At 47.1% G+C, this 23099-nt stretch overlaps 4 protein-coding genes across 12 annotated transcripts; 3 read left to right on the forward strand and 1 right to left on the reverse strand.

The window, feature by feature from the left end:
- The first annotated feature begins 177 nt into the window (after positions 1-177).
- On the forward strand, positions 178-2590 carry LOC136192601 (uncharacterized). The gene is made up of 6 exons (XM_065981243.1): positions 178-372; positions 511-1145; positions 1189-1244; positions 1308-1415; positions 1473-1807; positions 1864-2590. The coding sequence occupies exons 1-6, from the start codon at positions 265-267 to the stop codon at positions 2443-2445; spliced, it is 1824 nt and encodes a 607-aa protein (XP_065837315.1). The 5' UTR covers positions 178-264; the 3' UTR covers positions 2446-2590.
- Positions 2591-2686: 96 nt separating this feature from the next.
- LOC136193359 (uncharacterized) lies at positions 2687-5001 on the forward strand. Its single transcript, XM_065982246.1, has 2 exons — positions 2687-3280; positions 3488-5001. The coding sequence occupies exons 1-2, from the start codon at positions 2737-2739 to the stop codon at positions 4912-4914; spliced, it is 1971 nt and encodes a 656-aa protein (XP_065838318.1). The 5' UTR covers positions 2687-2736; the 3' UTR covers positions 4915-5001.
- Positions 5002-9255: 4254 nt separating this feature from the next.
- LOC136193074 (kelch-like protein diablo) lies at positions 9256-10944 on the reverse strand. Its single transcript, XM_065981864.1, has one exon. It carries the CDS (start codon positions 10942-10944, stop codon positions 9256-9258), a length of 1689 nt encoding a protein of 562 aa, XP_065837936.1.
- Positions 10945-14083: 3139 nt separating this feature from the next.
- On the forward strand, positions 14084-22482 carry LOC136192639 (uncharacterized). 9 transcript variants are annotated; one of them, XM_065981308.1, is made up of 12 exons: positions 14084-14186; positions 14243-14435; positions 14697-19114; positions 19178-19250; positions 19410-19460; positions 19522-19619; positions 19681-20073; positions 20210-20820; positions 20879-20934; positions 20990-21097; positions 21158-21492; positions 21544-22482. In XM_065981308.1, exons 7-12 carry the CDS (start codon positions 19903-19905, stop codon positions 22036-22038), a joined length of 1776 nt encoding a protein of 591 aa, XP_065837380.1. In that variant the 5' UTR covers positions 14084-14186; positions 14243-14435; positions 14697-19114; positions 19178-19250; positions 19410-19460; positions 19522-19619; positions 19681-19902; the 3' UTR covers positions 22039-22482. The 9 variants fall into 9 exon arrangements, with proteins under 9 accessions (XP_065837380.1, XP_065837381.1, XP_065837379.1 ...); XM_065981307.1 differs by lacking the exons at positions 14084-14186; positions 14243-14435 and adding an exon at positions 14568-14644 and having other exon boundaries at positions 14697-18914; positions 18997-19114; XM_065981311.1 differs by lacking the exons at positions 14084-14186; positions 14243-14435 and adding an exon at positions 14568-14644 and having other exon boundaries at positions 14697-18914; positions 18997-19114; positions 19183-19250.
- Positions 22483-23099: the final 617 nt, after the last annotated feature.

The following is a 23099-nucleotide window of genomic DNA, read 5'->3' on the forward strand; positions in this document are numbered from 1 at the left end:
AAAAGTCTTCTCACAATTAGCTAGCAGGCGTTCTTTTACCAGTTTTAATTAGATAAATTAATAAAGAGGTCACTTTGAAAGAAGGAGGAGTGACATGACCATGATGAAGTCGACGTAGAGAAAGCGACAGAGACAACAGATCATGATGCGCGCATGCACTCGATAGGGCAATTTCAACGGCTACAGTATCGTTGCCGCTACAATTTCTGTACATCTTTCCAAATAATCTTTCAAGTAGTCGCTGCTAGCGGAAAATTCAAACGAATGCAGAGGAAAACGATTAAGCTGATTGGCCACGGACTTGGCCTCATAGTTTTGTTCATTCTCACCGCTATGCCCATCTGCGTATATCTCTTACCAATGAGCTCGACCGTAAGGCTCGCCTGTAGTTTACCGTATATATACGTCGCACGAATGCATGCATGCATGCTTTCCAAGAAAGGGCGAAACCAAAACCCCATGCATGCAGATAACCAAACTCGGATCATCACTAACGTTCTTCGTTTACAGGACATGAATCAAGCGACGGCATCTTGTCAACGAATACCCATTATTCTCCTAAACCGATCTGTATGCAGTTCGGTGTTTCCTCTTTGGACTTCGGATGAGTATAGAAACCGAAACATTTCTGTGTCTGGATGCGGATATTTCACCAAGGCCGAGGAAGACTTCCGCTTTCTTAGAACACTGCTACCTGAAATTGCGGACGAGGCTGAAATTATGTCGCTTCTTTGTCATTTCGCTTTCAAGGACTGCGAAGAATATGCTAATAACAGCGAGTCGTCAGACGACGGTATTATACTCCGACTTTCAAAATACCTCGAAAAGTTTTCAAAAATTGATATCGCTGATTTCCTGTCTCTGCTTGAGACTCATGAGTGGTGCCTAACTATTCCCAAGGGTGATAGAGGCGACCTACGGTGCAAACAAGAAAACATCTCAGAAGCAGGAATCTGTCACAAGCCTCTATTACCTACACTTGCCAAAAACGCTCAAGAGCGCTGCCTCTACTGTTCTCCCCCGTGCCATGAGCAACCGTGGAAGACTGGTGCTACAATCTTCAGCGCTTCGCTTCGCGTTTCGGTCGCAATTTACGGGATTTGCATAGTCGTTGTATTTGTAACATGGGCGAAAGCAGCAAACCCGTATGCAAAAATCTAATCTAATTAAATAATTCGTGCGTTTTAGGTTCGGCTATCAATCTATCACCACTTTATTTTTAATTGCATCGGTATTTCTATATTGTAAGATTACAAACAAAACACGCAGGACCAAGTTAGCTATATGATATATCATGCATCCTGTAGGCTGCGGTGTAACGATTCCAGCTGTTATGGGACAGAAATGGATTTTCTGTAAACACGCGAGCTTAATTGACTCTTGGATTGATCCGACTACAGCTTGCCATGCTCAAGGTAAGAAGACTTTTTATTTTGGCAAGCATGCATTCACTTCATGTTGTAATCTTTCAGGATTATTAATATCATTTGCCACTCTATCGTTTTGGATGTGGTGGCTAAGTTCGGTTTTTAATGCCGTTATGACAGTGCCGAAAAAAGCTAATCTCGACTCTGGACGCCAAATGAGATTATTCTGCGTTCAGTTGACTCTATCGCTCATTGTTCCCGGAGGACAGCTTGCTTTCTCTCTTATTAAGGATGTGAAATACGTCAGAATAATGCCTTACACACCTTATTGCGGGCAAACGTCGCTTTCGTCGTTTTTCTACTCATACACGCTGCCAGCTAACGTTATCATTATGTGTGGAACAATCATGTCTTTTTTCGTAATGGTAAAAGTACATCAGGTAAGGCACTGCATGTGGCTCTAAAACTTTGAAGATCTTACGTTTGCTTTACTAAGGCAAAGAGAACGGAGTGTCAGGGCTTGTACGTCAACAACAAATTCGCTGAAGCCTGGGCGCTCGTTCAAAAGCGGTTCTTTTTCTTATCTATTCTTCAACCTCTGGCTTTCGCTTCGCAGATGGTGACAGATATAATTTATGCTAAAAAGACGCTGAAAACTATAGTCGAGTGCTTGGGCAGCTCTAATCAGACAGTGATAAATCGCTGCTTATCTAATTACGAAGCCAACCTTGGTTGGTTTGCTTCTGGAATGCTAAATCTCAGCTTTATGGCCGTATTCTTTTTTGCTTTTGTGACCTACTGCCTTATACCAAAGTCAAGAAGAAAGTTTTGGCTCCAATTATGGAGAAAATGCAAAAAAAGACAATTCCGCAAGAGACGCAACGATGATACGACAGAACGTCCAACAGCAGAGACGTCTCTATTTCCATCATCAACGGTATCGGATAAAGCCTCTTTGTGGGAAAAACGTACAAGAAGACAAATCTCCAGACAAAGTTGCGATACATCGACGAAACTTGAACATTCAAGCGCTATTACACCACTTTTTCCGTCTCCAACAACTTCGGAAGATGATTAATTATAATTAACTGAAACTGACTCGTCGCCGTGATTAACGCAGGAAATCGAAACTACGATAGCCTCGCTTTGCCAAGCATTGCTGTTTACGTTTGCTGTAGCTGCATGAGCATGTCGTCATCTAATTAAGTTTCCGTAACCCTCGGTCCCCATGCACTGGCAAAGTCCCCGAGTCCCTTATGCCGCGGCCTGGGACGCTCCCGGCATCATGACGCATGACTCATCTAAGACATCGACTCTTAGTTTGGCATACTGATCATCTTCTCTCGGTCACCGATCCGCAACTACTAGTATGAAATGGCATTACACTGTCTGTGTGGCAGTTCTGAGCGCTGCCATTGCTTTCTTTGCCGCTGTTCTTGACACAAACCGGTACCTGGACAAATGCGGCGAGTTCAACGACTCTTCTGGACAAACGATCGACGGAAAATACGTCTGTTGGTCCAACAACGTCACATCCATCGGGGAAATGCCGGGGAATGTTTGGCGGTTAGGCTGGGGGCGAAGTGAGCCCGCGTGGATTTATTTCTGCCTGCTTTACGTTGTTTTCACCATTGTGCACATAACTACATTAACGTACAGAATGATAGACAGACGAAGGTACGAAAAGGAAATAGGTGACTACAAGAAATGTGACTCTTTGCCCATGAACTTCTCGGCCGAAAGCTCTCATATCAAAGCGACAGAACTGCGCCGTCTTTGTTTAGTATTGCTGTTTCTCACAGTTTTAGTGATACTATTTCAGTGTATTGAGGTTGGGAAGACCATGCTTTGCCAAAGACCAAAGGGAGAGTTTTGGTATCATGTGCTTGCGGCAATTAGCATGCTTTGCCAAGGTAAGACAGCTTGATGACTGCATGCTAGTGCATGCCAGCAAAGCAAAAGCTCTCGTTTTCAAAAATATTAGAAGTAGCACCATGCAGACTCAAAGGCAAAACTGTATAGGGAGTCCCTATAATAGTCAGAGTCCCCGGCGTTGCCTTATCTAATTCGAGTCTTAATGTAGGCTCTTCCTTAACTGATATACTGCTTTTTCGTTACAGGAGCTCAACTTTATTACGAAGTACAGTACCTTCGGGACATACGACGGCCTTTCACTGACCCTCTAAAAGCGACTTTCTACATAATGGCTGCATACAACCTAATTCGCTGGGGTGATACTATTGCGAATTCACTGTGTAAAGAGGATAACGACAACGGCGAAATACTTGGCTATGAGGTATGGAAAGCACTGAGACCTATACTGAGATCGTCAATAGTTTTCTTCCGAATATTATCAGCGTCAATATATTTTACCCTGCCACTACTAGAAGATGAAAAAAAAGTAGAAATAGTAGGCCGCTCTCTCCAAGTGCCAGCCATTCAAAAACGAATCGCCGGGCTAGCCAACTACATGGTGAACATAGCCACGTCAAGCATCAGTGGAAATCGGGAGAATACAAAGCTCAGAAAGCGAGTATGCGAGCAGCATCTAAACTGCTTTCGAGTTGCGAGCAGAGTCTACTTCTCTTATTCGGCTACAACAGCGGGCCAACGACGTCTTACTGACACCCTATCATCGCTTTCATTTCTTGGAATTCTTGTCGTCATTTTGCCCAGTTTTGCGTATGCAGCTCTGCATCATACCGAAGGGTCCGATGAGTCAAAGTATGCAGTGCAAGCTACATTGAGCAGCGTCTCTTCACTTCTCTGCATGTGGTGTCTAGCTATTATTCCTCAATGGAAAAGTCGAGATAACAGACTGACGACAAACGTCGATCCGTTTCAAGAGCGTCTAAGCCGAAGGTGGGTGCTTGAACCGGAAGTGATTACTATAACACTCTTTGGCGTGTCGGCAACTATACTGGAAATACTGTACTGTGTTTTTGCACATGAACTTAAGGCAAAAGATGAAGTCAAAAATGTTGCTACAGCTACCTCTGCTGCCACAGCTCTAGACTGTAGTCTGCAGATGCTGCTACTACTCATGGTGATGTTCAGAAAGAAACTAAAGAAAACCATAACCAGAGGGAAGTACATAGCTACAACGTATGCTTTGGCGCTGCTATTCTGCATCTCTCTAAGTTCAATAATTTTGAATATGCAAAGAGAAGAAATGGACGAATTCGTTAAAGAGAAGTCCGTGCTGCACGGATTCATGGCTCTGGCGGTTGATTTTCGTGTTCATTCAGCCTTTATTAATTTTTCGATGCTAAAAGAATTCGTCGAACGACGATTTCCAGAAGGACTGGAAGTATATGACATTGAAGCAGAGCACGAAAGAGGAGAACCGCTATTTGTTAGCAGTTACGGCGCTATGGACAGCTCAGCCCTAACCTGTAAGGGTCCAGGATGCACAAATCCCGTCTACCCGGGACCAGAACCGTATATGGTTTGCAAAATGTGTAGACAGGCCTGTTGCAAAGACTGCTGTGAAATCCTGTTTTCAAAAACTGGAATTTGCAGTTGCGCATTTCAGATGCCCAATTGATACTTATTACTACTGTTGACTTGTACTGCATTTGTAGCCACCTAGTTTTAGAAGAAATAAATTCAAAGCGAAGGTGGCACCTGTGAATCGGTGAGGTGCGGTTATCCACAGAAATGAACCAGAGGTAAAGCCAGGTAAAACACATTTCGTATGCGGTTCATTTCTGCGGATAACAAATAGTGTCATTTTTTTCTATTCCGACTGCGGGGCCCCCTTTTGCAGGATCGATACACATCTTTGCTGCAGTCAGTGCAGTGGTTTTTAAAGCTTTTAGAGCTAGGACGCGCTCATCAAAGGTCTCTACCGCAAGGCCCACTGGTCTGTCCGCTCCTGAGAGACGTTGAGCTTACTTTTCGCACCAGATCCTATCTGTGCCAGTCGGTGGAAGCGCTGCGCGTTGCTCGAAGAAAGTTGCACGCGGCAAGAACACCTGTGTAGAAGCACGGATAGAAGACGGACAATCTTAATACGGGCACTCGCGCATGCGGTCGACTAATGCACAAAAATTGTCAAAATAATGCAAAATTTCACAAGTAAATGAAATCAATTAATTAATGTCAGTCTATTTGAGACTCTGTGTACGTTGAAGTTTTGCATTATTTTTAATTTTCCCGGCGCGATCGCATCATGACCAAGGCTTGCTGCCGGTACTTCGCAGTAAAACCAAGGATTCGCATGTGGAAACAAATCTAAGTCGTATGCATGTTAGAGCTAGTCTAAGCGTATACGGACATCCGGACTACTCGAAAGCGACACACAAATTATAGATAACGCCTATTTACGAACTTGAAACTTAGCCAAAATTTGCTCCCGGCCACCTCGCGTAGCTGAGGTGAGAGTGCACCGAGCCCCTAGCTCCCTCCGTGGTACAGTCACAGCGTCACATCTTTCATATAGACACAAAATTTAGTCAAAATTTGGCTGAATCCACGCTGTTTGAGTTTCTCAGTTGATGCTCGCCTTCTGCCCTGGAGCCGAGTTTCATGCACCTTGAAAGGAAGAGGTAAACTTAGTCGTCGCAGATAAGGGGGAGCTTTCATCTAGCTGTTCCCGCGGCGACCGGATCAACCAAACCAAATAAAAAGAAAGACGGCGCGGCAACGCCTTCATTTTTACTCAAGCCTAACTAGAGCCTCTTTTTGCACTCAGCATTTAACTTGTGGCTTGTGCAAATGGAAGCGCTCAGAACAACGACGGGCACCAGCAGTCTCTACAGAAGTCGGTTGATAAGAATTTGCACTCAACTAAAACTAATTGCCTTTGGATTGGGCCTTATTGGTCTGTTTGTACTAACCGCTACACCGATCTATGTTTTCTTCTCCGAACCGCTGAAGTTGCCTGTAAGCATTGGGTGAGGGGCTGCTTCGAAGTCACCAACCGATATAGACGCGAGATCGTTGCGAACATGCACATGGGCGGGATATACGCAGTCTACGATAGTTCCCACACGGCTTTCACTGGCTGCTTAATTTTCACAGGAAATCGGTCACGAATCAGAAACTTCCTCCTCGTGTGAACTCGTCTCCACTAATCAATTGAACAGTTCTGTGTGCAGATCGACGTTTCTTCATTGGAGCATAAACAAATCGGCAAACAAAACAATTTATGAAAACATTTCCGTGTCTAGCTGTGGAAACTTTGAAAAGGTTGAACGAGATTTGGAAACTGCCCAGAACTTGGTTGTTAAAAACCTGCCAACACTTATGCCGCTTCTTTGTCACTATGCTTTCGATAAATGCACTAAAGACATCGGTCACGACAAGTTATCAAAAACTAAAGCCATTTGCGCTGAAATCTCAAAACTCAAAATAAAAAATATACTCAAAATAGCGCCTTTTCTTCATATCTCCTGCCTGTCAATTCCCAAATGCATGAGAAATGAGTCACAAGGGAGTAACATTTCAAGCTGTCCAACGCCTCTCATACCTACACGTACCAAATTTGCGCGAACGTTCGGCCTATACTGCTCTCCCCCGTGTGATCAGCCAACTTCGAAAACAGGTGCAACAATCTTTAAGATTATACTGTACGTTTCAGTGTTAATCCACTGGACTTGTATTGCTGTCGTATTGATTACGTGGATAAAAGCAAAGAATCTGTATGCATCAAAACTCCCTCGCAGTAGCCGAACTGAGTGAATGCTTCTTAGGTTTAGCTATCAGTCGGTGACGAGTGTATTTTCAACTGGAGCATTAGTTCTATATAGTAAGTAGCGATCGCAATACTCTTGACCAGCTAGGACTTGGCTCTTTTCTTCACTACATAGGCAGTGCAATAACAATTCCAGCCATTTTGGGCGAAAAAAAGACTTACTGCAAATACGACAGTCAGTTTGATTCTTTTGTTTACCCAACTACAATCTGCCACATTCAAGGTACGAAACTTTGCTAACTTTTTATGCTCCCCTATGTTATATACATTTCAGGGTTACTCTTTCAGTTTGGCTATGTCTCTTTCTTGTTTTGGTGGCTCTGTTCTGTGGCAAATTCAGTTTTGACAGTGGACAATTTGGCCATAAAAGTCAAAAGAAGCTTTTCTTTTTTCAGCTGATCCTGTCGTTAATTCTACCTAGCGGACAGCTTGCTGTTTCTCTGATACATGGCATGCAATACACGAGAGCATCGCCCTACGCGATCTTTTGCGTTTCCCCCTCAGGTTTCTGGCACTTTTATTCCTATGTGGTGCCCGCTGACATTTTGATTCTGTGCGGAACAGTTATGTCTGTTTACGTTATGGTCAAACTGAGTCAGGTGAGAAAGAAACTCTTCTAAACTATTGAAACGCCATAACGCTTCTCTACAAAGGCTAAGAAAACGAGCGTTTGCCATCTATCCGTTGGAAAACGGCAAGAAGTCGCCGAAGCGTATGCGCTCGTTCAAAAGAGGTTCCTGCTCCTGTCTATACTTATTCCCCTGATTTTCGCCTGGATCGGCGCTACAATTACAATTTACGGCCACGGTTTGTCGACAGGTTTAGCCTCCTGCATAGGCAGAAATAACGGGACAAACCTAAATGAATGCATTTTAAAGCTCGCGGAAAAAGCCGGCTGGCCCGTCTCCTTGCTCTTTAATTTCGTCGTAAGCGACATCGTTTCAATTGCCTTCGTCGCTTATTGCCTTCTTCCAAAACCGGCAAGAGCCGTCTGGTCACAGTTGTGGAGAAAATGTAGAAGAAGACAAATCGCCGAACAAAGCTGCGATACGTCGACGGGACTTGAACATCCGAGCGCTACAACACCCCTTTTTCCGTCTTCAACGACTTTGGAAGATGCTGTATTAAGTGAAACTGACTCGTCGTCGTAAAGCCGCAGGAATTGGAGATCTAGCATGCAATCGCTTCGCTAGGTGTTGGTGTTTGAGATTGATGTAGTTGCATGTGCCAGCTGAATGCTAGAAATGAGAGCGACAAACCCAATCGAATTCCTCTTTTCTGTCTCTTGCATAGCCATAGGTTTTCCACTGCAAGACTTAATTGGACAGCTGAAGCTTACGCTCCTAATCAATTTGCTTGCTGTGCTTGCTGTTCTTGTCTGTCTCACTCTGGCAGCCTACTAGTGGCGCTTCGTTTCGCCTGTTCGACGCCGTGGCGATAGCGGAGACGATCGCGCAGTGATTTCGAGTGAGAAAACAGCGAAGGAGACGGGTTGGAAGTTACTTGGAACGTTTTTCGCGGCGGGCGTCGCGCCTTCGATGCGATATCGCCGTCGTTAGCTTTCGAAAGATTTGTCTCTTCAAAGACAACGACTCATTTGGGTCGACCGCTAACGGATCCCTCGGATCGCGAAAGATTCCTGCCTTGGACCGGAGCAGACCCATAGCTACGTTCCAAATGCGCATGCGCATCTTCACAAGATCCGTCAAATAATTTCAACTGCAAAAGTACGACAGTCAATTATTTGCCATGTTCAAGGTATAGCAGTTTAATTGCTCGTTACTCGTTCAGTTTGGCTACATACAGTATACTTAATTCATTTGTTACACTCCTTTGACCAGGCTCGGTCCGTCCTCCATTATGAAAAATTTATTTTATTGAAGTCCCTAAGTTCATTCCCTGTACGGCTTCGATTCGCCACTGTACGGCTTTAGTCATGACTTCTCCGTCGAACGCTTCCATCTTCTCTTGGCTCTTGTGCGTATTGATCGTCAGTGCGCTAGCTATAGCTCGCAATAGTGCTCGTCGTTCGTCCCCCCAACGCGTCGGTATGACGACCATCGCACCAGATTCTATCAACGCAAAACCGATGGTCTACGCGAGAACAGACCTGAATTCTAAGCAAGCAACGACATTAATAACTAATCAATTAATTAAATCGCCGAAACAACAGCAACAACAAAGACAAAATTAGACGAAGTTCAGCGTCAGGCTTCTGTCCACAATTGCGCACTCAATGTCTTCACGAAAACCGTACTTTTTAGAAGATTTATGATCCCATTTGTTTGCTCGTTCGTCATAAACAGCAACACAGCCAACTTGTACAAAATACATCCTCTTGCTGCAATGATCATAAGCGAGTCCGCGGCATACTTTTTTTTCAAAAAAATTCTCAACAACAGAGAAGCGTTCGCTGCAGCAGTTGAAAACTACTGCAGTTGTAGAAAAACTGCTATGAACGTATAATCGGTCTTCCGTTGTGACGTAGCCACATGAAAGTGCCAGGTAATGCATGCCAGGAAGCGGGCAAGGCTTAAACTCACACCAACGGTCTTCCAATGCATCATACTTCATATATCCCAATCCGTTATCACTATAGCCCATTGCAAAAACCTTCTTAGTCAGCGAAAATATAATGAAGGAATGACCAAAAGAGCCCATCGGAAGGGAAACGGGAATCCACGTTTCCTTCTGTGGATCAAACACCTCGCACATCGCCTTTCTATTCCCGATACTCATACCGTAAATGCGATTGTCACAACAAACTATTTCATATTTCAATCGTGGCCAAGACATAGGCGCGACGTCGTCTACCCATTGCCGTCGCACAGCGTCATATTGCTGAACAGTTTCAGTAATATCAGTTCCTGACACTGATTCAAGTTCACACGAGCTGTAGCCACCAAGAGCGTAAAGATTGTCATATGATGTCACAACCCTATGGCAACACGTTTCCTGAGCAAGGGATGGAAACGCAGTCCACGTGTCATTGCTGGCGTTGTATATACTAGCTTCACCGTCCACTACGTACCCTTGTGTAACAACCTTGTTATCACTCAACACGTCTTTGTAGAACATTCCACCGGAAATTAGTAGAACGCCGTCGCATCCGATTCGATGCCGACAAGACTTGCCTGACGAGTGATCATAGTGAGACACCAAGTCAAGATCCGAGAGAACGTCGCTCGTTTCTTGGTAATTAAGTAGTGGAAACCGAACGACTTTCGACAGTGTTTTGACTTGAGCTCGGCGAGACGCTTCATCGTGATTCATCCACTTTCGCAATATCCTCAGAACGTCGTCTTCTGACGCCACGCCCAATTCATCCTGAGCTAAAATCCTGCTCAGATGTTCCACTGAAAGAGAGAGAAACTCTTCCCTCTCCGCCAAGAGCGCAATATTCACCGCAGCAACGCGATCAGCCACTCGGAGTAAATCCAAATTACCGTGTCTATCAGCAACAATCCCGACGATTACGCAATCGGACGTGTCCACGTGGAGTCTCAGCCAGTCACTGCATAATTGAAAGAGTTCGTCGAATTGAACGTAGTGAGCCGCCTCGCAAAGAGATAGAACGTTCTCAGCAACTGCAGGGCATTCGGTTTCTCTTCTGTAGGCGTATTCGATCAACATCTTCATTACTGCTCCGTCGACGTTCCGGATAGCGACGTCGCTTTGGTTACTTTCTCGAAAGCTTCCTTCAAACATTGAACGAAAGAATGGACTAGAGGAAGCGAGGATTATTCGGTGCGCTGGAAACCGTTGACCGTCTTCGCTGACGATGACGACGTCGCACAGATAGTTCGATAATCGCAATGAGTCGAGGTTCATTGCAGTTGAGGAATGGTTACGCGTCTTGAAAGCAATCGTTTCAGCCATCGTGGTGCCTCGATCTATCCGGGGTTTCTGTTCGCGACTCCGCGCTGGGAGTTCGCGCTTTCTGTTACACGCAGTACGGCATAGTGTCACGACTGCTAGTGAGTCTATACCTACCAACACAAAGCACGAATTAAACAAGAGAGGAAAACGGCGGAAATGTGAACTTTCTGATGACTCAGCATCAGCAAAATATTGAAGAATTATAATTAGTCACAACGAATTAGACAAAATTACACATTGGTCACATATCAATAGATAAGACAATTTCATCAGAGTCACCAACATATACGGTACAGATGATTTTCTTGAGCCCATCCAAACTGTATCGATCTCTTAAATCAATGTAGTTCTCTCCGGGCGATACGAAATAGCGAGGACCGAAGCTTCGGGTACATTTAATCATGTGTCGGGACTGCCTCAACTTCGCGCCCTCGACGTAGACGCAAAAAGCCAACTTCTCGTCTTCGTCATCTTCCACAAAAACTCTAAGTCGCTCATCGACCCAAGACACGTCCACCCTTCTCGGCTTTCTGTAATACATTCGATTCAGGAAATCGTACTCTACGTCACTATCTTCTTCTTCGCTATCCGCAGACGTTTGGCCACTGTCGCCTTCTTCATTGCAAGCGGAACGGTTTTTTCTGAATAGCTTTGCAGAAGGACCGCCTTCCACTGCCGTCTCAGATCTGCGTCGATTCGCTGACGCCAGAGAAGCTTTCGCAGCATCAACAACGGCTTCACGTGTTTCATAGTTTACAGATCCCGAGAGAATTTTCTCCAAAAGTTCAACGTACGCTAAATTGATTCGCACCGATTTCCAACGACTTACACGGACTTTGACGTTCATCACTCTTCCAAATACCCGTTTACTTCCAATTACAAGAAACGGCCTGTCTTTGGTTCCCACGTCGGGTTCCTGTATCTCAATACAGCCTCCAAACATGTGAACTTCAGCAAAACTTCCCGCTTCGCCAACGCCGCCGCGCCAGGGCTTAAGCTTGTCAGGCGTAACCTCATCAAATTGCGGATCGGTGATTCCAGTGATTCCAAATCGGTGATACTTGCTATGGGCGAGTTCGTGTACGTAAGAAGTCGCGACTGTACACGTATAAATTCGCCGTCTGACGTCAGATACGGGAAACGACGCTGCTTCTTCGAGTTCGCTAACTAAAAGTTTATTGAACAGAATCCAACCTTCAGCGCTAGTGGGGCCGTATTTAGCGCGATACTCTGGCACCGTCGCCGATACTACACTCGCATACACGTCGAGCCCGTGCTCAGTGAGGCGTTCGTGACTCACGATGACCGGAGGAAGATTGTGCGACTTCAGGTGCGATCGGAATACGTCCGGAGATTCGCCATCGACGTCCAAGGGAGCGACAAGCGACCAGCGATTAGCGACGAATTGCCGTGCTAGTTCCAAACCCGCCTTCAAAACGGGTGGGTCGGAGAAAGCGTCGCTCTGAAGCTGGGTGTCGAGGTTCATGACAAGTGGTCAGGTGACAAGTAATACGGGACATTAATCGAGTACGTTTCCACCCTGGTTTCCCATCAAGCAACTTATACGCGACACCTAGCCTCTGAAACCCAGACCCTCCCCGCGCGCGCTACTTGCGGAGAGGGTCTGGGCAACTTTGTACTACGCGTCGGTTCCTTTGTCGCGTAATTGGCCAATCATGACAGAGCCTCGCTGAGAGAGTGCACAATCAGCGACGAGCATTGTAATTGCATTATCAAATTAATGTACGCGTTACGAGCACAGCGTACGTACGTGCGCCTTACAGACAGTACGCGCTGCTTGTACCCCGCGAACGTACATATATACTCGTGCGTGTCTCGACATTCGATTCCCCTATGCGACGCCGTTTTCGTCAGGAAAGGCACGGACGCGTTGCCACATGCCTTCGGGCTTCCCCTGACGAGAAACGAAAACGACGTCGCATACTCGCGGCATAGACAGATCGACAGTCGACATTTTCGACGCGCAGCACAGCAGAATAGCTAGCGATCGCAGTCACGGGTTTAGGCTCATTAATCCAATTACAATCAAAGGAACCGACGCGTAGTACAAAGTTGCCCAGACCCTCTCCGCAAGTAGCGCGCGCGGGGAGGGTCTGGGCTTCAGAGGCTAACGCGACACCAAGAAATGATCACTACCACCCGGAAAAGTTCTTTTTGACGTCCGCTTCGGCGATCGCTTTGTTTCCTACGTCGCCCCCTTATAACGAGCGCAGAGAAGAGAAAAGCACAGAAACGAAACGCCAACGTAAAACACAGTTGACATAACCCAAACGCCACGGCTTCGGTGAACGCCGATGGGGACGTGCTCTGCTCCAATTGGGCTTAATTTCGTCCTCTGCGGCACCGGTGTCGTTGCTACGGTGGCCCGGGTCCGTTTCGGCGTTGCATCTGTAGACTGTTTCGCCGTGTTCGTTCTGAACGAAATCGCCGGAAGAGTCGTGAAAATTCTTGCATTCGCCCATGAAGCGATTTATTTCGAAGAGCACGTGCAACCATCCCGATGATAAGGAGGCCGATAAGCGTTCGTCGAAGATATTCCATTTTTCCCATGTCTTATTTCGTGGCAGCCGCTACTCGGATAGTGAAGTGTGTCGCTATTGGACAGTAGTAGGCTTCGCATAAAAAGCAACCTGTGTTGATATCTGACAGGAAATGCCAGATAATTGACATGCGATTCTAAGGGCGGCGGCATCTCTTCCTGTCCTGAACGAAACAAGTTTAGAGCTATATCAAGCCTACTAAAAACCACGTTGAACGAACTGGAAAATATGGACCCTTCTCACTACCATTACGTCCGTCGTCCTAGACTGTTTGAGTTACGTACAAACTAAGCTCATAGTCAATGACACAAAATTACGGAAAAAGAGGGATTTTTTTCTGCAAGATAATACCAAGTTCAGCACATCAGCTTCCTGTCCACAACTGCGCATCATAAATCTATAGACTTACTTTGAAGACTCTACAGTCTCGTCCGTTTACTCGTGTATTATTCTGTGCGCTGGAGATCGTCGTTCGTCTTCGGTGATGCCAATAACGACGTCGCAGAGATAATTTGACTCACGTCAGGCTTTAATCAATTTCATCACGGATTATATAACATCGTGCAGCGATCCGGGTTTTTTCGGTGCCCGTATGCAAGGAGTTACCGTTCTCTGCTGCACGTACTGTTCTCATAGTTCACCGACTGCTATCAACTGCTTTTCATGGAAGACGTCGATAAGGTGCAGATTATCTATCGCGCCTTTTGATCTGCACCTCTTCTCACTGTTCTATCCAGTCTATTTCGAAGTTTATGGATTCCAAACGAACGTGAGCGACTCCGAAGTCGCTCTGTCAATTCTGAAAGAAGAGGGATTGTGATTTTCGAGGTCGAAAAGAGGCGTACAACGTAAGCAAACTGTCGTCTTCTCTAACCGGAACAAGACGATACATCAGGCGGATGTAATTTTGGCCGTGACCTGTTCTGTTCGGTAAGCTGGTTGAATTCACTTCCTATGGCAGAGTCTGTAACGTGAGTAAAGATATATCTATTCGCATCGAGAGCCACCCGCTAGATATTAACACCTACCCCGGACCAACGGGTCCCGTCACATCCCCTTTCCTTACTCAGTACGACTACCTTAGACATATACGAACCAGTACGACTACCTTAGACATATACGAACGACATAGAAGAACAGTACCCCTTTTCCTTTCTTCCCTTAAGTGCCCTACGTCACGTACTCTTGCAGATACGCCGGAGCTCGAGTTGGGCGGCCTGAGCGAGTGTGACGTCCGCGCGAGGGTTGTGGGTGCGACGACGACGGGGAAGCACTGCGGAGCGAAGAAGGACGCGTGGACGACGAGGTCGGACGCGATGACGGAGAAACAGTGGGCGTAGCCTTTCGGTTTGTGGCTAATCGAAGATGACGGCGATTGCGCCGAAGCCTGTTGCCGCTTCGCATTTCAACGACGTACGAGCGATGTGGTAGACATGTCACAATCTTGGCGGGTTTCCACGGAGCGGACGAGTCGTGGGGTACTGGTTGTACAAACACGGAGTCGCCTACGGACAGGGCCGGTAGGTCTTTGGCCGACGCATCATAATAACTTGCTTGTTTGGCCTTGCTAGCCGCCAGATCGGAATTCGCGGAGGAAGGCACGTCAGGAGTAAGAAGCACGGGCGCCGTCGGAAGGAGAGTGCGGGTACGGCGTGAGTAAAAACGTTGGGCCGGACTTGAACGAGTGTGCTCCGACGGAGTATTGAGCCAATCAAGAAGAGCGAGCCATTTGTCCTCTCCTGCCTCTTCTGCTTTGCGCCACAATCGCTTGACGGTGCGGACGGCATTCTCGGCCTTTCCGTTCGACTGAGGATACCCCGGACTACTTGTGACGTGAAGAAAACCCCACGCTGCGGCGAAAGTGCGAAACGTCGATGACGAAAACTGGGGTCCATTGTCACTGACAAGAAGATCCGGTATACCGTGGCGCGCCCACTGTCGTTTTAGTGCGCGTACGACAGCTGCAGAGTCCGTTGTCGGTAGCTTTTCGACCTCCACATAGTTACTGAAGTAGTCGGACAAAACGAGGTATTCCTTTCCGCGAAACTGAAATAGATCCGCGCCCACCTTAGCCCAAGGACGGTTTGGTACCGCGTGAGAGATAAGTGACTCCTTGCTCTGTCGCAGATCGTACGAGCGACAGATGTCGCATTGCTGGAGGGTGGCTTTCAACTGGCTGGTGAGACCGGGCCAGTATAAAACATCGGTAGCACGTCGGACGCAGCCATTAATGCCGATGTGAGAAGCGTGAAGCTTCTGCAGAGTCGCCGTGCGCATCTTTTCAGGGATGAGAACACATTGGCCCTTGTAGATGATTCCGTCCTGCTCGACGAGCTGGTCACGGACTGCAAAGTAGGGTGTGAGAGTGACGGGTAGAGAACGTTTGGAGTCAGGCCATCCAGAGCGAAGAACACGAATAAGTGCCTGCAGCGAGTCATCGTCTTGAGTGTGACGTCGTATGTCGCAGAGAGCTGGGCTGGAGAGATTGACATCGTGTCCGGAAGTCGTGTGAGCAAGTTCATCCATGAAGGAGACAAACTCCTCGGTGTGAGTCACCGACGCCAGGTAAGCGCGCGAAAGAGTGTCAGCAATATGTAGATCCGCACCCTTGCGATATTCAATGACGGTGTCATAGTTGTGGAGTCGAAGCAACATGCGCTGGAGTCGGCGCGGGGCGCTGTGCAGCGGCTTGCGTGATATTGCTTCGAGAGGTTTGTGGTCACTCTCCACATGCACCACGCGCCCAAACGTGTACTGGTGGAAGTGTTCCAGCCCGAAGACGATTGCCAGAAGCTCTTTCTCGATCTGAGCGTAAGCACGTTGGGTCGATGTGAAGGCAGCACTGGCGTACGCAAGTGGCTGACCATTTTGCAGCAAAGCAGCTCCCATGCCGACGTCCGATGCGTCACATTGCAGTGTGAGCTTTTCGGTTGGCTTGTAGAAGCGCAAGACGACGGGTTCTGATGAGATAGCAGTTTTGATACGCTCGAAGGCCGCTTGCTCTCCCTCAGTCCATTGCCAGGACGCGTCTTGATGGGTAAGCTTACGAAGAGGATCGCAGAGATCAGCGAGGTGCGGCACAAAACGAGATAAATAATTCACAACCCCGAGAATGCGCCGGACGCCGTGTACATCGGTCGGTGGTGGCATGTCAGCCACAGCGGCAACCTTTTTCGGATGAGGTTTGAGACCGGCTGTGGTTAGGAGGTGACCAAGGTAGGCAACAGAAGAAACCCGTAGTTGCAGTTTGTCAAGATTCAACTGGATGTGCAGTTGTGCGCAGCGCTCCAGCAGTTGAACGAGCTTGCGATCATGGTCCGCTGTTGCGGCGCTCTCAGTGGGACCGTCACCGACAATAAGAATATCGTCCGCTACGACATAGACACCGGTCAATCCTTCAAGGCATTGAAGGAGACGACGTTGAAAAATTTCTGGCGCCGGGGCAATTCCGAAAGGCAACCGATTCCACTGATAACGCCCAAACGGAGTTCCAAAGGTTGTGAGGCTGCGGGAAAAGGCGTCAAGAAGGACATGCCAGAACCCATTTCGGACATCTGCCACGGAGAAAACCTTCGGGGTGTCCAACTCCGGAAGTATGTCCTCCAGTGTTGGCATGTGATAGTGGGAGCGTTTAAGAGCTCGATTGAGCGGCTTGGGATCCAAGCAGAGACGTATGCTTCCGTTCGGTTTGGGAATTATAACAGGAGCCGAGACCCAATCGGTTGGGCGTGTAACAGGAGAGATAACACCTTGTTTCTCGAGGCGTTGTAACTCAGCACGAAAACGTTCCTTCAGCGCGATAGGTGGTCTACGTGTCGGAAGTTTAACAGGCTGGACACTGGGGTCTAGCTCCAGAGTCTCTTCTCCCGGAAAGGTGCCTAACTTGTCTTCAAATACCGCTGGATATTTGCGAAGCAAGTCCTCTTTTGAAAGAGAGACGGGTGTGCCCGGCTTGACCTGCTCCGTCGCAGTGACAGCATGCAAAAACTGCGGTCGCACTTTGAGAAACCCCATTTGTATTGACGCAGAGGATCCCAATATCGAAACCGGAGCATCGCGCACGACGAGAAATTTACCACGGTACCAGCGTTTACCGTTTATATATCGAACGCGAAACTCACATTCTCCAGCCGGCGGGACGGTCGATTTGTCATATAACCGTAAGACTTTGTTAGTGCGCGCGATCCGGGCGTCCTCGGGAAGATCGCACTCCCGGATAGTATTGCAACCTGCCCCAGTGTCTAGTTGAAACCGGACCTGACGGCCATTGACGTCAAGAATCGTCTCGAGTTTCTTCGGAAATTTGTCGTCTACGTCGCGCATCGCGTTCACTGTTGCGACCGATTCGTCGTCCGAACTCTCGAGCGTCAGGTGCATGATCACTTCTTCGTCATCCGAGTCAGAGAGCGTCGCCACCGTATCTTCGCACATCTGGCGTACCGCTGGCTCACCGCGCTGCTTCGACCGGCACACTCGAGTGTAATGGTTGGCTTTGCCGCAGTGGCCGCATGTCTTGCCAAACGCCGAGCACTTTCCCCGATCGTGTGATCCACCGCAGTTGCGACATTCGCTGATGACGGCGGTGTCAGCGGCTTTTCTTTGCGCCTTCGGCTTGCCTTTGTGCGTTCGACCGTGTTGAAAGGCGTGAAGCGACTCGTCGTCCGGCGTCTTGTGTGAATCTCCACCTGCCTGTCGCATCACGGACATCTGTCGAGCCGTGTTCTGATACGATCGACAGATAAGGATGCATTTCTCGAGGGTGAGGTCCTTTTTCGAGAGGAGACGCTGTCGGAGCGGTTCGTCGCGTATCCCATGGACGATGCGGTCGCGAAGGAGATCGTCCGTGAGGGCGCCGTAATCACAGCGGTCGATAAGTTGACGAATATCGGTGAGAAACTGTTCGAAGTCTTCATCGGGCGTTTGGTTGCGACAAGTGAAAACGTAGCGCTCGTAGATAGGATTGATTTCGCCAATGCACTTCTCGTCAAACAGCCGGAGAACGCAACGCAGCGTCTGCTTGTCGTCTTCGTTTGCGAAGGGTAGTCCGTTGTAGATCCGTGTTCCCACGGGACCGATACACGACAGAAAGAGCGCGACAAGGTAATCGTCCTGTTGGTCGTGCAAACGCATGACAGTGAGATATGCGTTCCACTGCTGTCGCCAATCTCTCCAAGACTGCGCTAAGCTGCCCCTGACCTTGAGCGGAGCTGGCGGGGGAAAATTCGGAGGACGATACGGCTCAGGCGTCGGTGGTAGAAGGCGACGCCGAGGTGTCGTAGCGAGCCCAGACGAACCAGCCTGCGACGAAGGAGCGAGCGGTGTAGCCTGTAATCCCGATTTCGGAACAGAGCGAGCGTGAGAGCGAGTTTCCATATGAAGAAGCGAATCGCACTCGTGTCACCATGTAACGTGAGTAAAGATATATCTATTCGCATCGAGAGCCACCCGCTAGATATTAACACCTACCCCGGACCAACGGGTCCCGTCACAGAGTCGAAAGCCCACAAATCGATAGATAGAAAGAATAATGCGGAGCAACATTTGGAATCGACTGGTGGACTATTTCCATTAGGAAGAAAGCATCGAAAGAAAGATCCTCCATATACTTGGTAGAGTGTACCAGAGCAACTTGTTGTACTATGACCGAGCTTTATGATTGTTCTCTTTCGTAGGACAGGTTGCATGGGAGAGAGACTCAAGATGAAGCGTCTTTAGTATGGCTTAGTCGATTTGTTGCTGAACCAGGTACGTGATAAAAAGACGTGGGCTTTTTTCAATTCACCCGAGCCAAGTTGGCACAAGAGACTTAAATGTGCTGGCATTGCTTGAAGTATTGGGTACTATGATCAACGTACTTAGTGGGCAGAATGAAACTGAGCTTTTATGTCCTTTTTCTCTTCTTAGTTTTAGTAAACACGTCTATGTAGTGGTGTTCTAAAGACTAAACCGATGCCAGTGAGTGTTCAAAGTCAGTCCCCGTCAAATTTAACTTGGCAAACGTTGTATTTTTTTGCAGTGAATGTTGCACTGTCGATTGAAGAAACGTATGCTGACCTAACGCCTTTGAGATTTAAAATGCAGTCTCGCCAACATTGGCAACGCCTTTTTTGCCTGGTTAGTCATTGCGTTCTCATCGCTCCTCTACTATCTCAGCCTAGCTAGTAACTACGTGTAGATACGCTTGAAAGAGGAGGAGTGGCGGGAGATGCAGGGTCTGTTTATCAATTCCCGGCGTGTCCGGATCATGTGAACTGTTCTATCTGGACCACATGCAACACAGAGAGAACTTAAAAAGAGCCGGACGCACTCGTCTTCAACTCATTCGAGTTTCTATAAGAGAAGACTGGGCAAGTGATAACCGCCTCTCGATCTTCTGTTCGTCGTGTTTCTTGTGCACATGGAGAAGGACAGAACAACCACTGGCAATGGCAGACGCCAGGGCTTGAGAAGACGGCTCACTTCTTGCTTTCACCTCAAACTATTTGCTTTCGGATTGGGTCTGGTTTTTCTGCTTGCACTCACTGCTACTCCCGTCTACGTTCACTACTTCGAACCAATAAATTTGTCTGTAAGGGATCAATTCATTTTGTCAGCGTTTGACTTCATCAATGCCGTAGTGTATACCGTACTCCGCGAGATAGATCCGCATGACCGCTTGAAAGTTCTAAGATGCATGGGGTGGAGTGGCTGATTCAGTTTTATAGGAAATCAAACGAGAATCGTCCTATCAAATCGTCTCCTCTGCTCGGTTAAACCAGTCTGTATGCAGTTTCACATTTCCCAAATGGAGTGAAAGCGAAACTGTAAACAAAAGGCACTACAGGAACATTTCTGCGTCAGGCTGCGGAAAGTTTGAAGAGATGGACGAAGAATTGAAGAATCTCAAGCAGTTGATGGCCACATACCTACGACCTCAACTGCTTGATAGACTCTTGCCGCTTCTTTGTCACTATGCTTTCAAAGACTGCCGAGACAGATTCTGTGAACACAGGTCATCAAACACCACAGCTCTTTGTAGCGAAATTTCGAAACTTCAACTGAACCATTTACTGAAGAATCGAACATCCTGTCTTCTTTTTCCCAAGTGCTCACACAATCAGTCTGTAGGCAGTAACGTATCAATCTGTCCAACGCCTCTAATGCCTACACAAACTAAATTTGCGCAAACAATTCGTTTGTACTGCTCTCCTCCGTGTGATCAGCCAATCTGGAAACTACGTGCAACGATATTTAAGATTACACAGTACGTATCTGTGTCAATTTATTGGATTTGTATTGTTATCGTTATTGTGACGTGGGCCAAAGCCAAAAGAATGTACGTCGCAGTGTAAAGAATTCGCCGACCAAACCTAAATTGAATTAAATTGTTTCAGGTTTAGTTATCACTCAGTCACAAGCCTATTTTCAACTGTATCGCTAGGTCTATTTAGTAAGTATAGAAACAGCAATAGCATACACGACAAGTACTCTTATCTCTTTTGCAGGCAGCGCCATGACAATTCCTGCCATTTTAGGCGAAAAAAGGACTTACTGCAGGTACGACAATTTCTTCGATTCCTTTGTTTATCCAACCGAAGTTTGTCATGTTCAGGGTATGTTAGTTGATAAAATAATATATATTGCAATGTAATAAAAGACGTCTTTCATTTTAGGGTTGCTCTTTCAGTTTGGGTACTTCTCGTTCTTAGTGTGGTGGCTTAGTTCTGTGTCAAATTCAGCTTTGACTGTTTGGAAGCCTGGAGAGTTTAGCAATCAAAACAAAAAGAGGCTCTTCTACTTTCAGCTGACTCTCTCGGTAATTTTACCTAGTGGACAGCTGGCTTTTGCTCTCATACAACGAATGAAATACGTAAGAGAATCCCGCTATGAGCTGTTTTGTGGTTCCGCGTCAAGCGCCGGGCATTTCTACTCCTTTGTATTGCCATCTAACATTCTGGTTCTTTGTGGAACGATTGTGTCAACTTACGTGATGGTAAAACTTTATCAGGTAAGAAAGACCGTTATTTCAATACATACGTGCTAATTCTGCTTTGCAAAGATAAAGAAAACAAGTCTTATTCATTTAGACGTTGTAAATCGACAGAAATTTGCTGAAGATTTTGTGCTCGTTCAGAAACGGTTTCTCCTTTTATCTATTGTTATTCCTCTAAGTTTCACCTGGATTTCAGCGACAAGTGCAATTCACGGACACGACTTGGCTAAAGGTTTAGCTAGTTGCATGGGCAGATTCAATGAGACGCTCGTAAATCAATGCATATCTAAGCTTGGAGAAGAAACTGGATGGTTTGTTGTTGCGACGTTCAATTTCGTCGTAAGTGACCTGGTTTCACTTGCCTTTGTCGGTTACTGTCTCATTCCAAAACCAGCAAGAGCCTTCTGGTCGCAATTTCCGGGACTATGTGCAAAGAGAAAATTTACAAGACGCATTTGTGACATCACAACAGGAAGTGAAAGTCCAAGCGCTACAACGCCCCTTTTTCCATCTTCAACAGCTCCGCAGCTTTTACCAACTGAAACTGACACGTCTTCCTGAGGTCGCCAAGCTATGGAAGTACATCTGTTTTGCTATTTTTGTGATAATAGTTCACTATAAGCATTCAATGTGTTCTCTTACAGGGGACCAAAGACGCGAGGCAGCGCGAAGAAGATTGTGAGCCATTTCGTATATTAATTAAACTAGACGTTCCCACATGGGAGACAAACGTCAACTTGACGCTCGTCGTTCTTACGCTACTCGCTCTCGTCTCCACTTCACAAGCGCAACGTGGCTGCTACGTATGCGCCTCTGCCGACGGCAACTGCCCGGACTGCCCTGCGAATGGTCAAGGCTTGAACGGCGTCCCATGCGAGAACGGAGAAACGTTTTGCAAAAACGAACACAACGAGTCCGCTTGGAAAAATTACAGGCGGCTGTATAAACGAGGTCCATCGCGGTGAACTCATTCCGTCGACCTACACGTTCGGATGTATTACGAAGGATGAGTGCGCTGCAGCTCATTTTCCGGCTAGCGTAATTACAGGAACTGAGGGAACTACCACACAAAATGCTAAGCTACGAATCACGTGCTTTTAATTGTGCAACTGTGCAACTTAGATAACCTGCATGCTTTGAAGGAGGGGAAGTTGGAAGAGCACGGAAAGTGACTTAAGTTTCAGGAGTTACGCAGAGAATGTTTCTCTGTTCGCGGAGTGTCAGGAGATCGTGTGGATATAAGAAGCCAGACGCACTCGCCTTAACTCATTTCTGTTCAAGTGCACTTGCCAAGGCTTTCATTCCTCTTCTTTCTGTTCTAATTGCTTCCTGTGCCAAAATGGAAAAGGAGGGGGAAACCACTGGAACAGACAGCAACCTCCGCCTGAGACGGCTCACTTCTAAACGAACATGATTTCACCCCAAACTAATCTCTTTCGGATTGGGTCTGATAGTTCTGCTTGCATTAACCGCTACGCCCGTCTACGTTCACCACTCCGAACCGATAAATTTGCCAGTAAGTAATAGTCACGTGTCGGCAGATAGATCCGCGTGAATGTTCTCAAGTAGGGTTTACTGGCTCATTTTCATTTCAATATAGAAAATCCATCGAGAATCGTCGT

Source organism: Oscarella lobularis, chromosome 11 (assembly GCF_947507565.1).
Source record: "Oscarella lobularis chromosome 11, ooOscLobu1.1, whole genome shotgun sequence".
NCBI lineage: Eukaryota > Metazoa > Porifera > Homoscleromorpha > Homosclerophorida > Oscarellidae > Oscarella > Oscarella lobularis.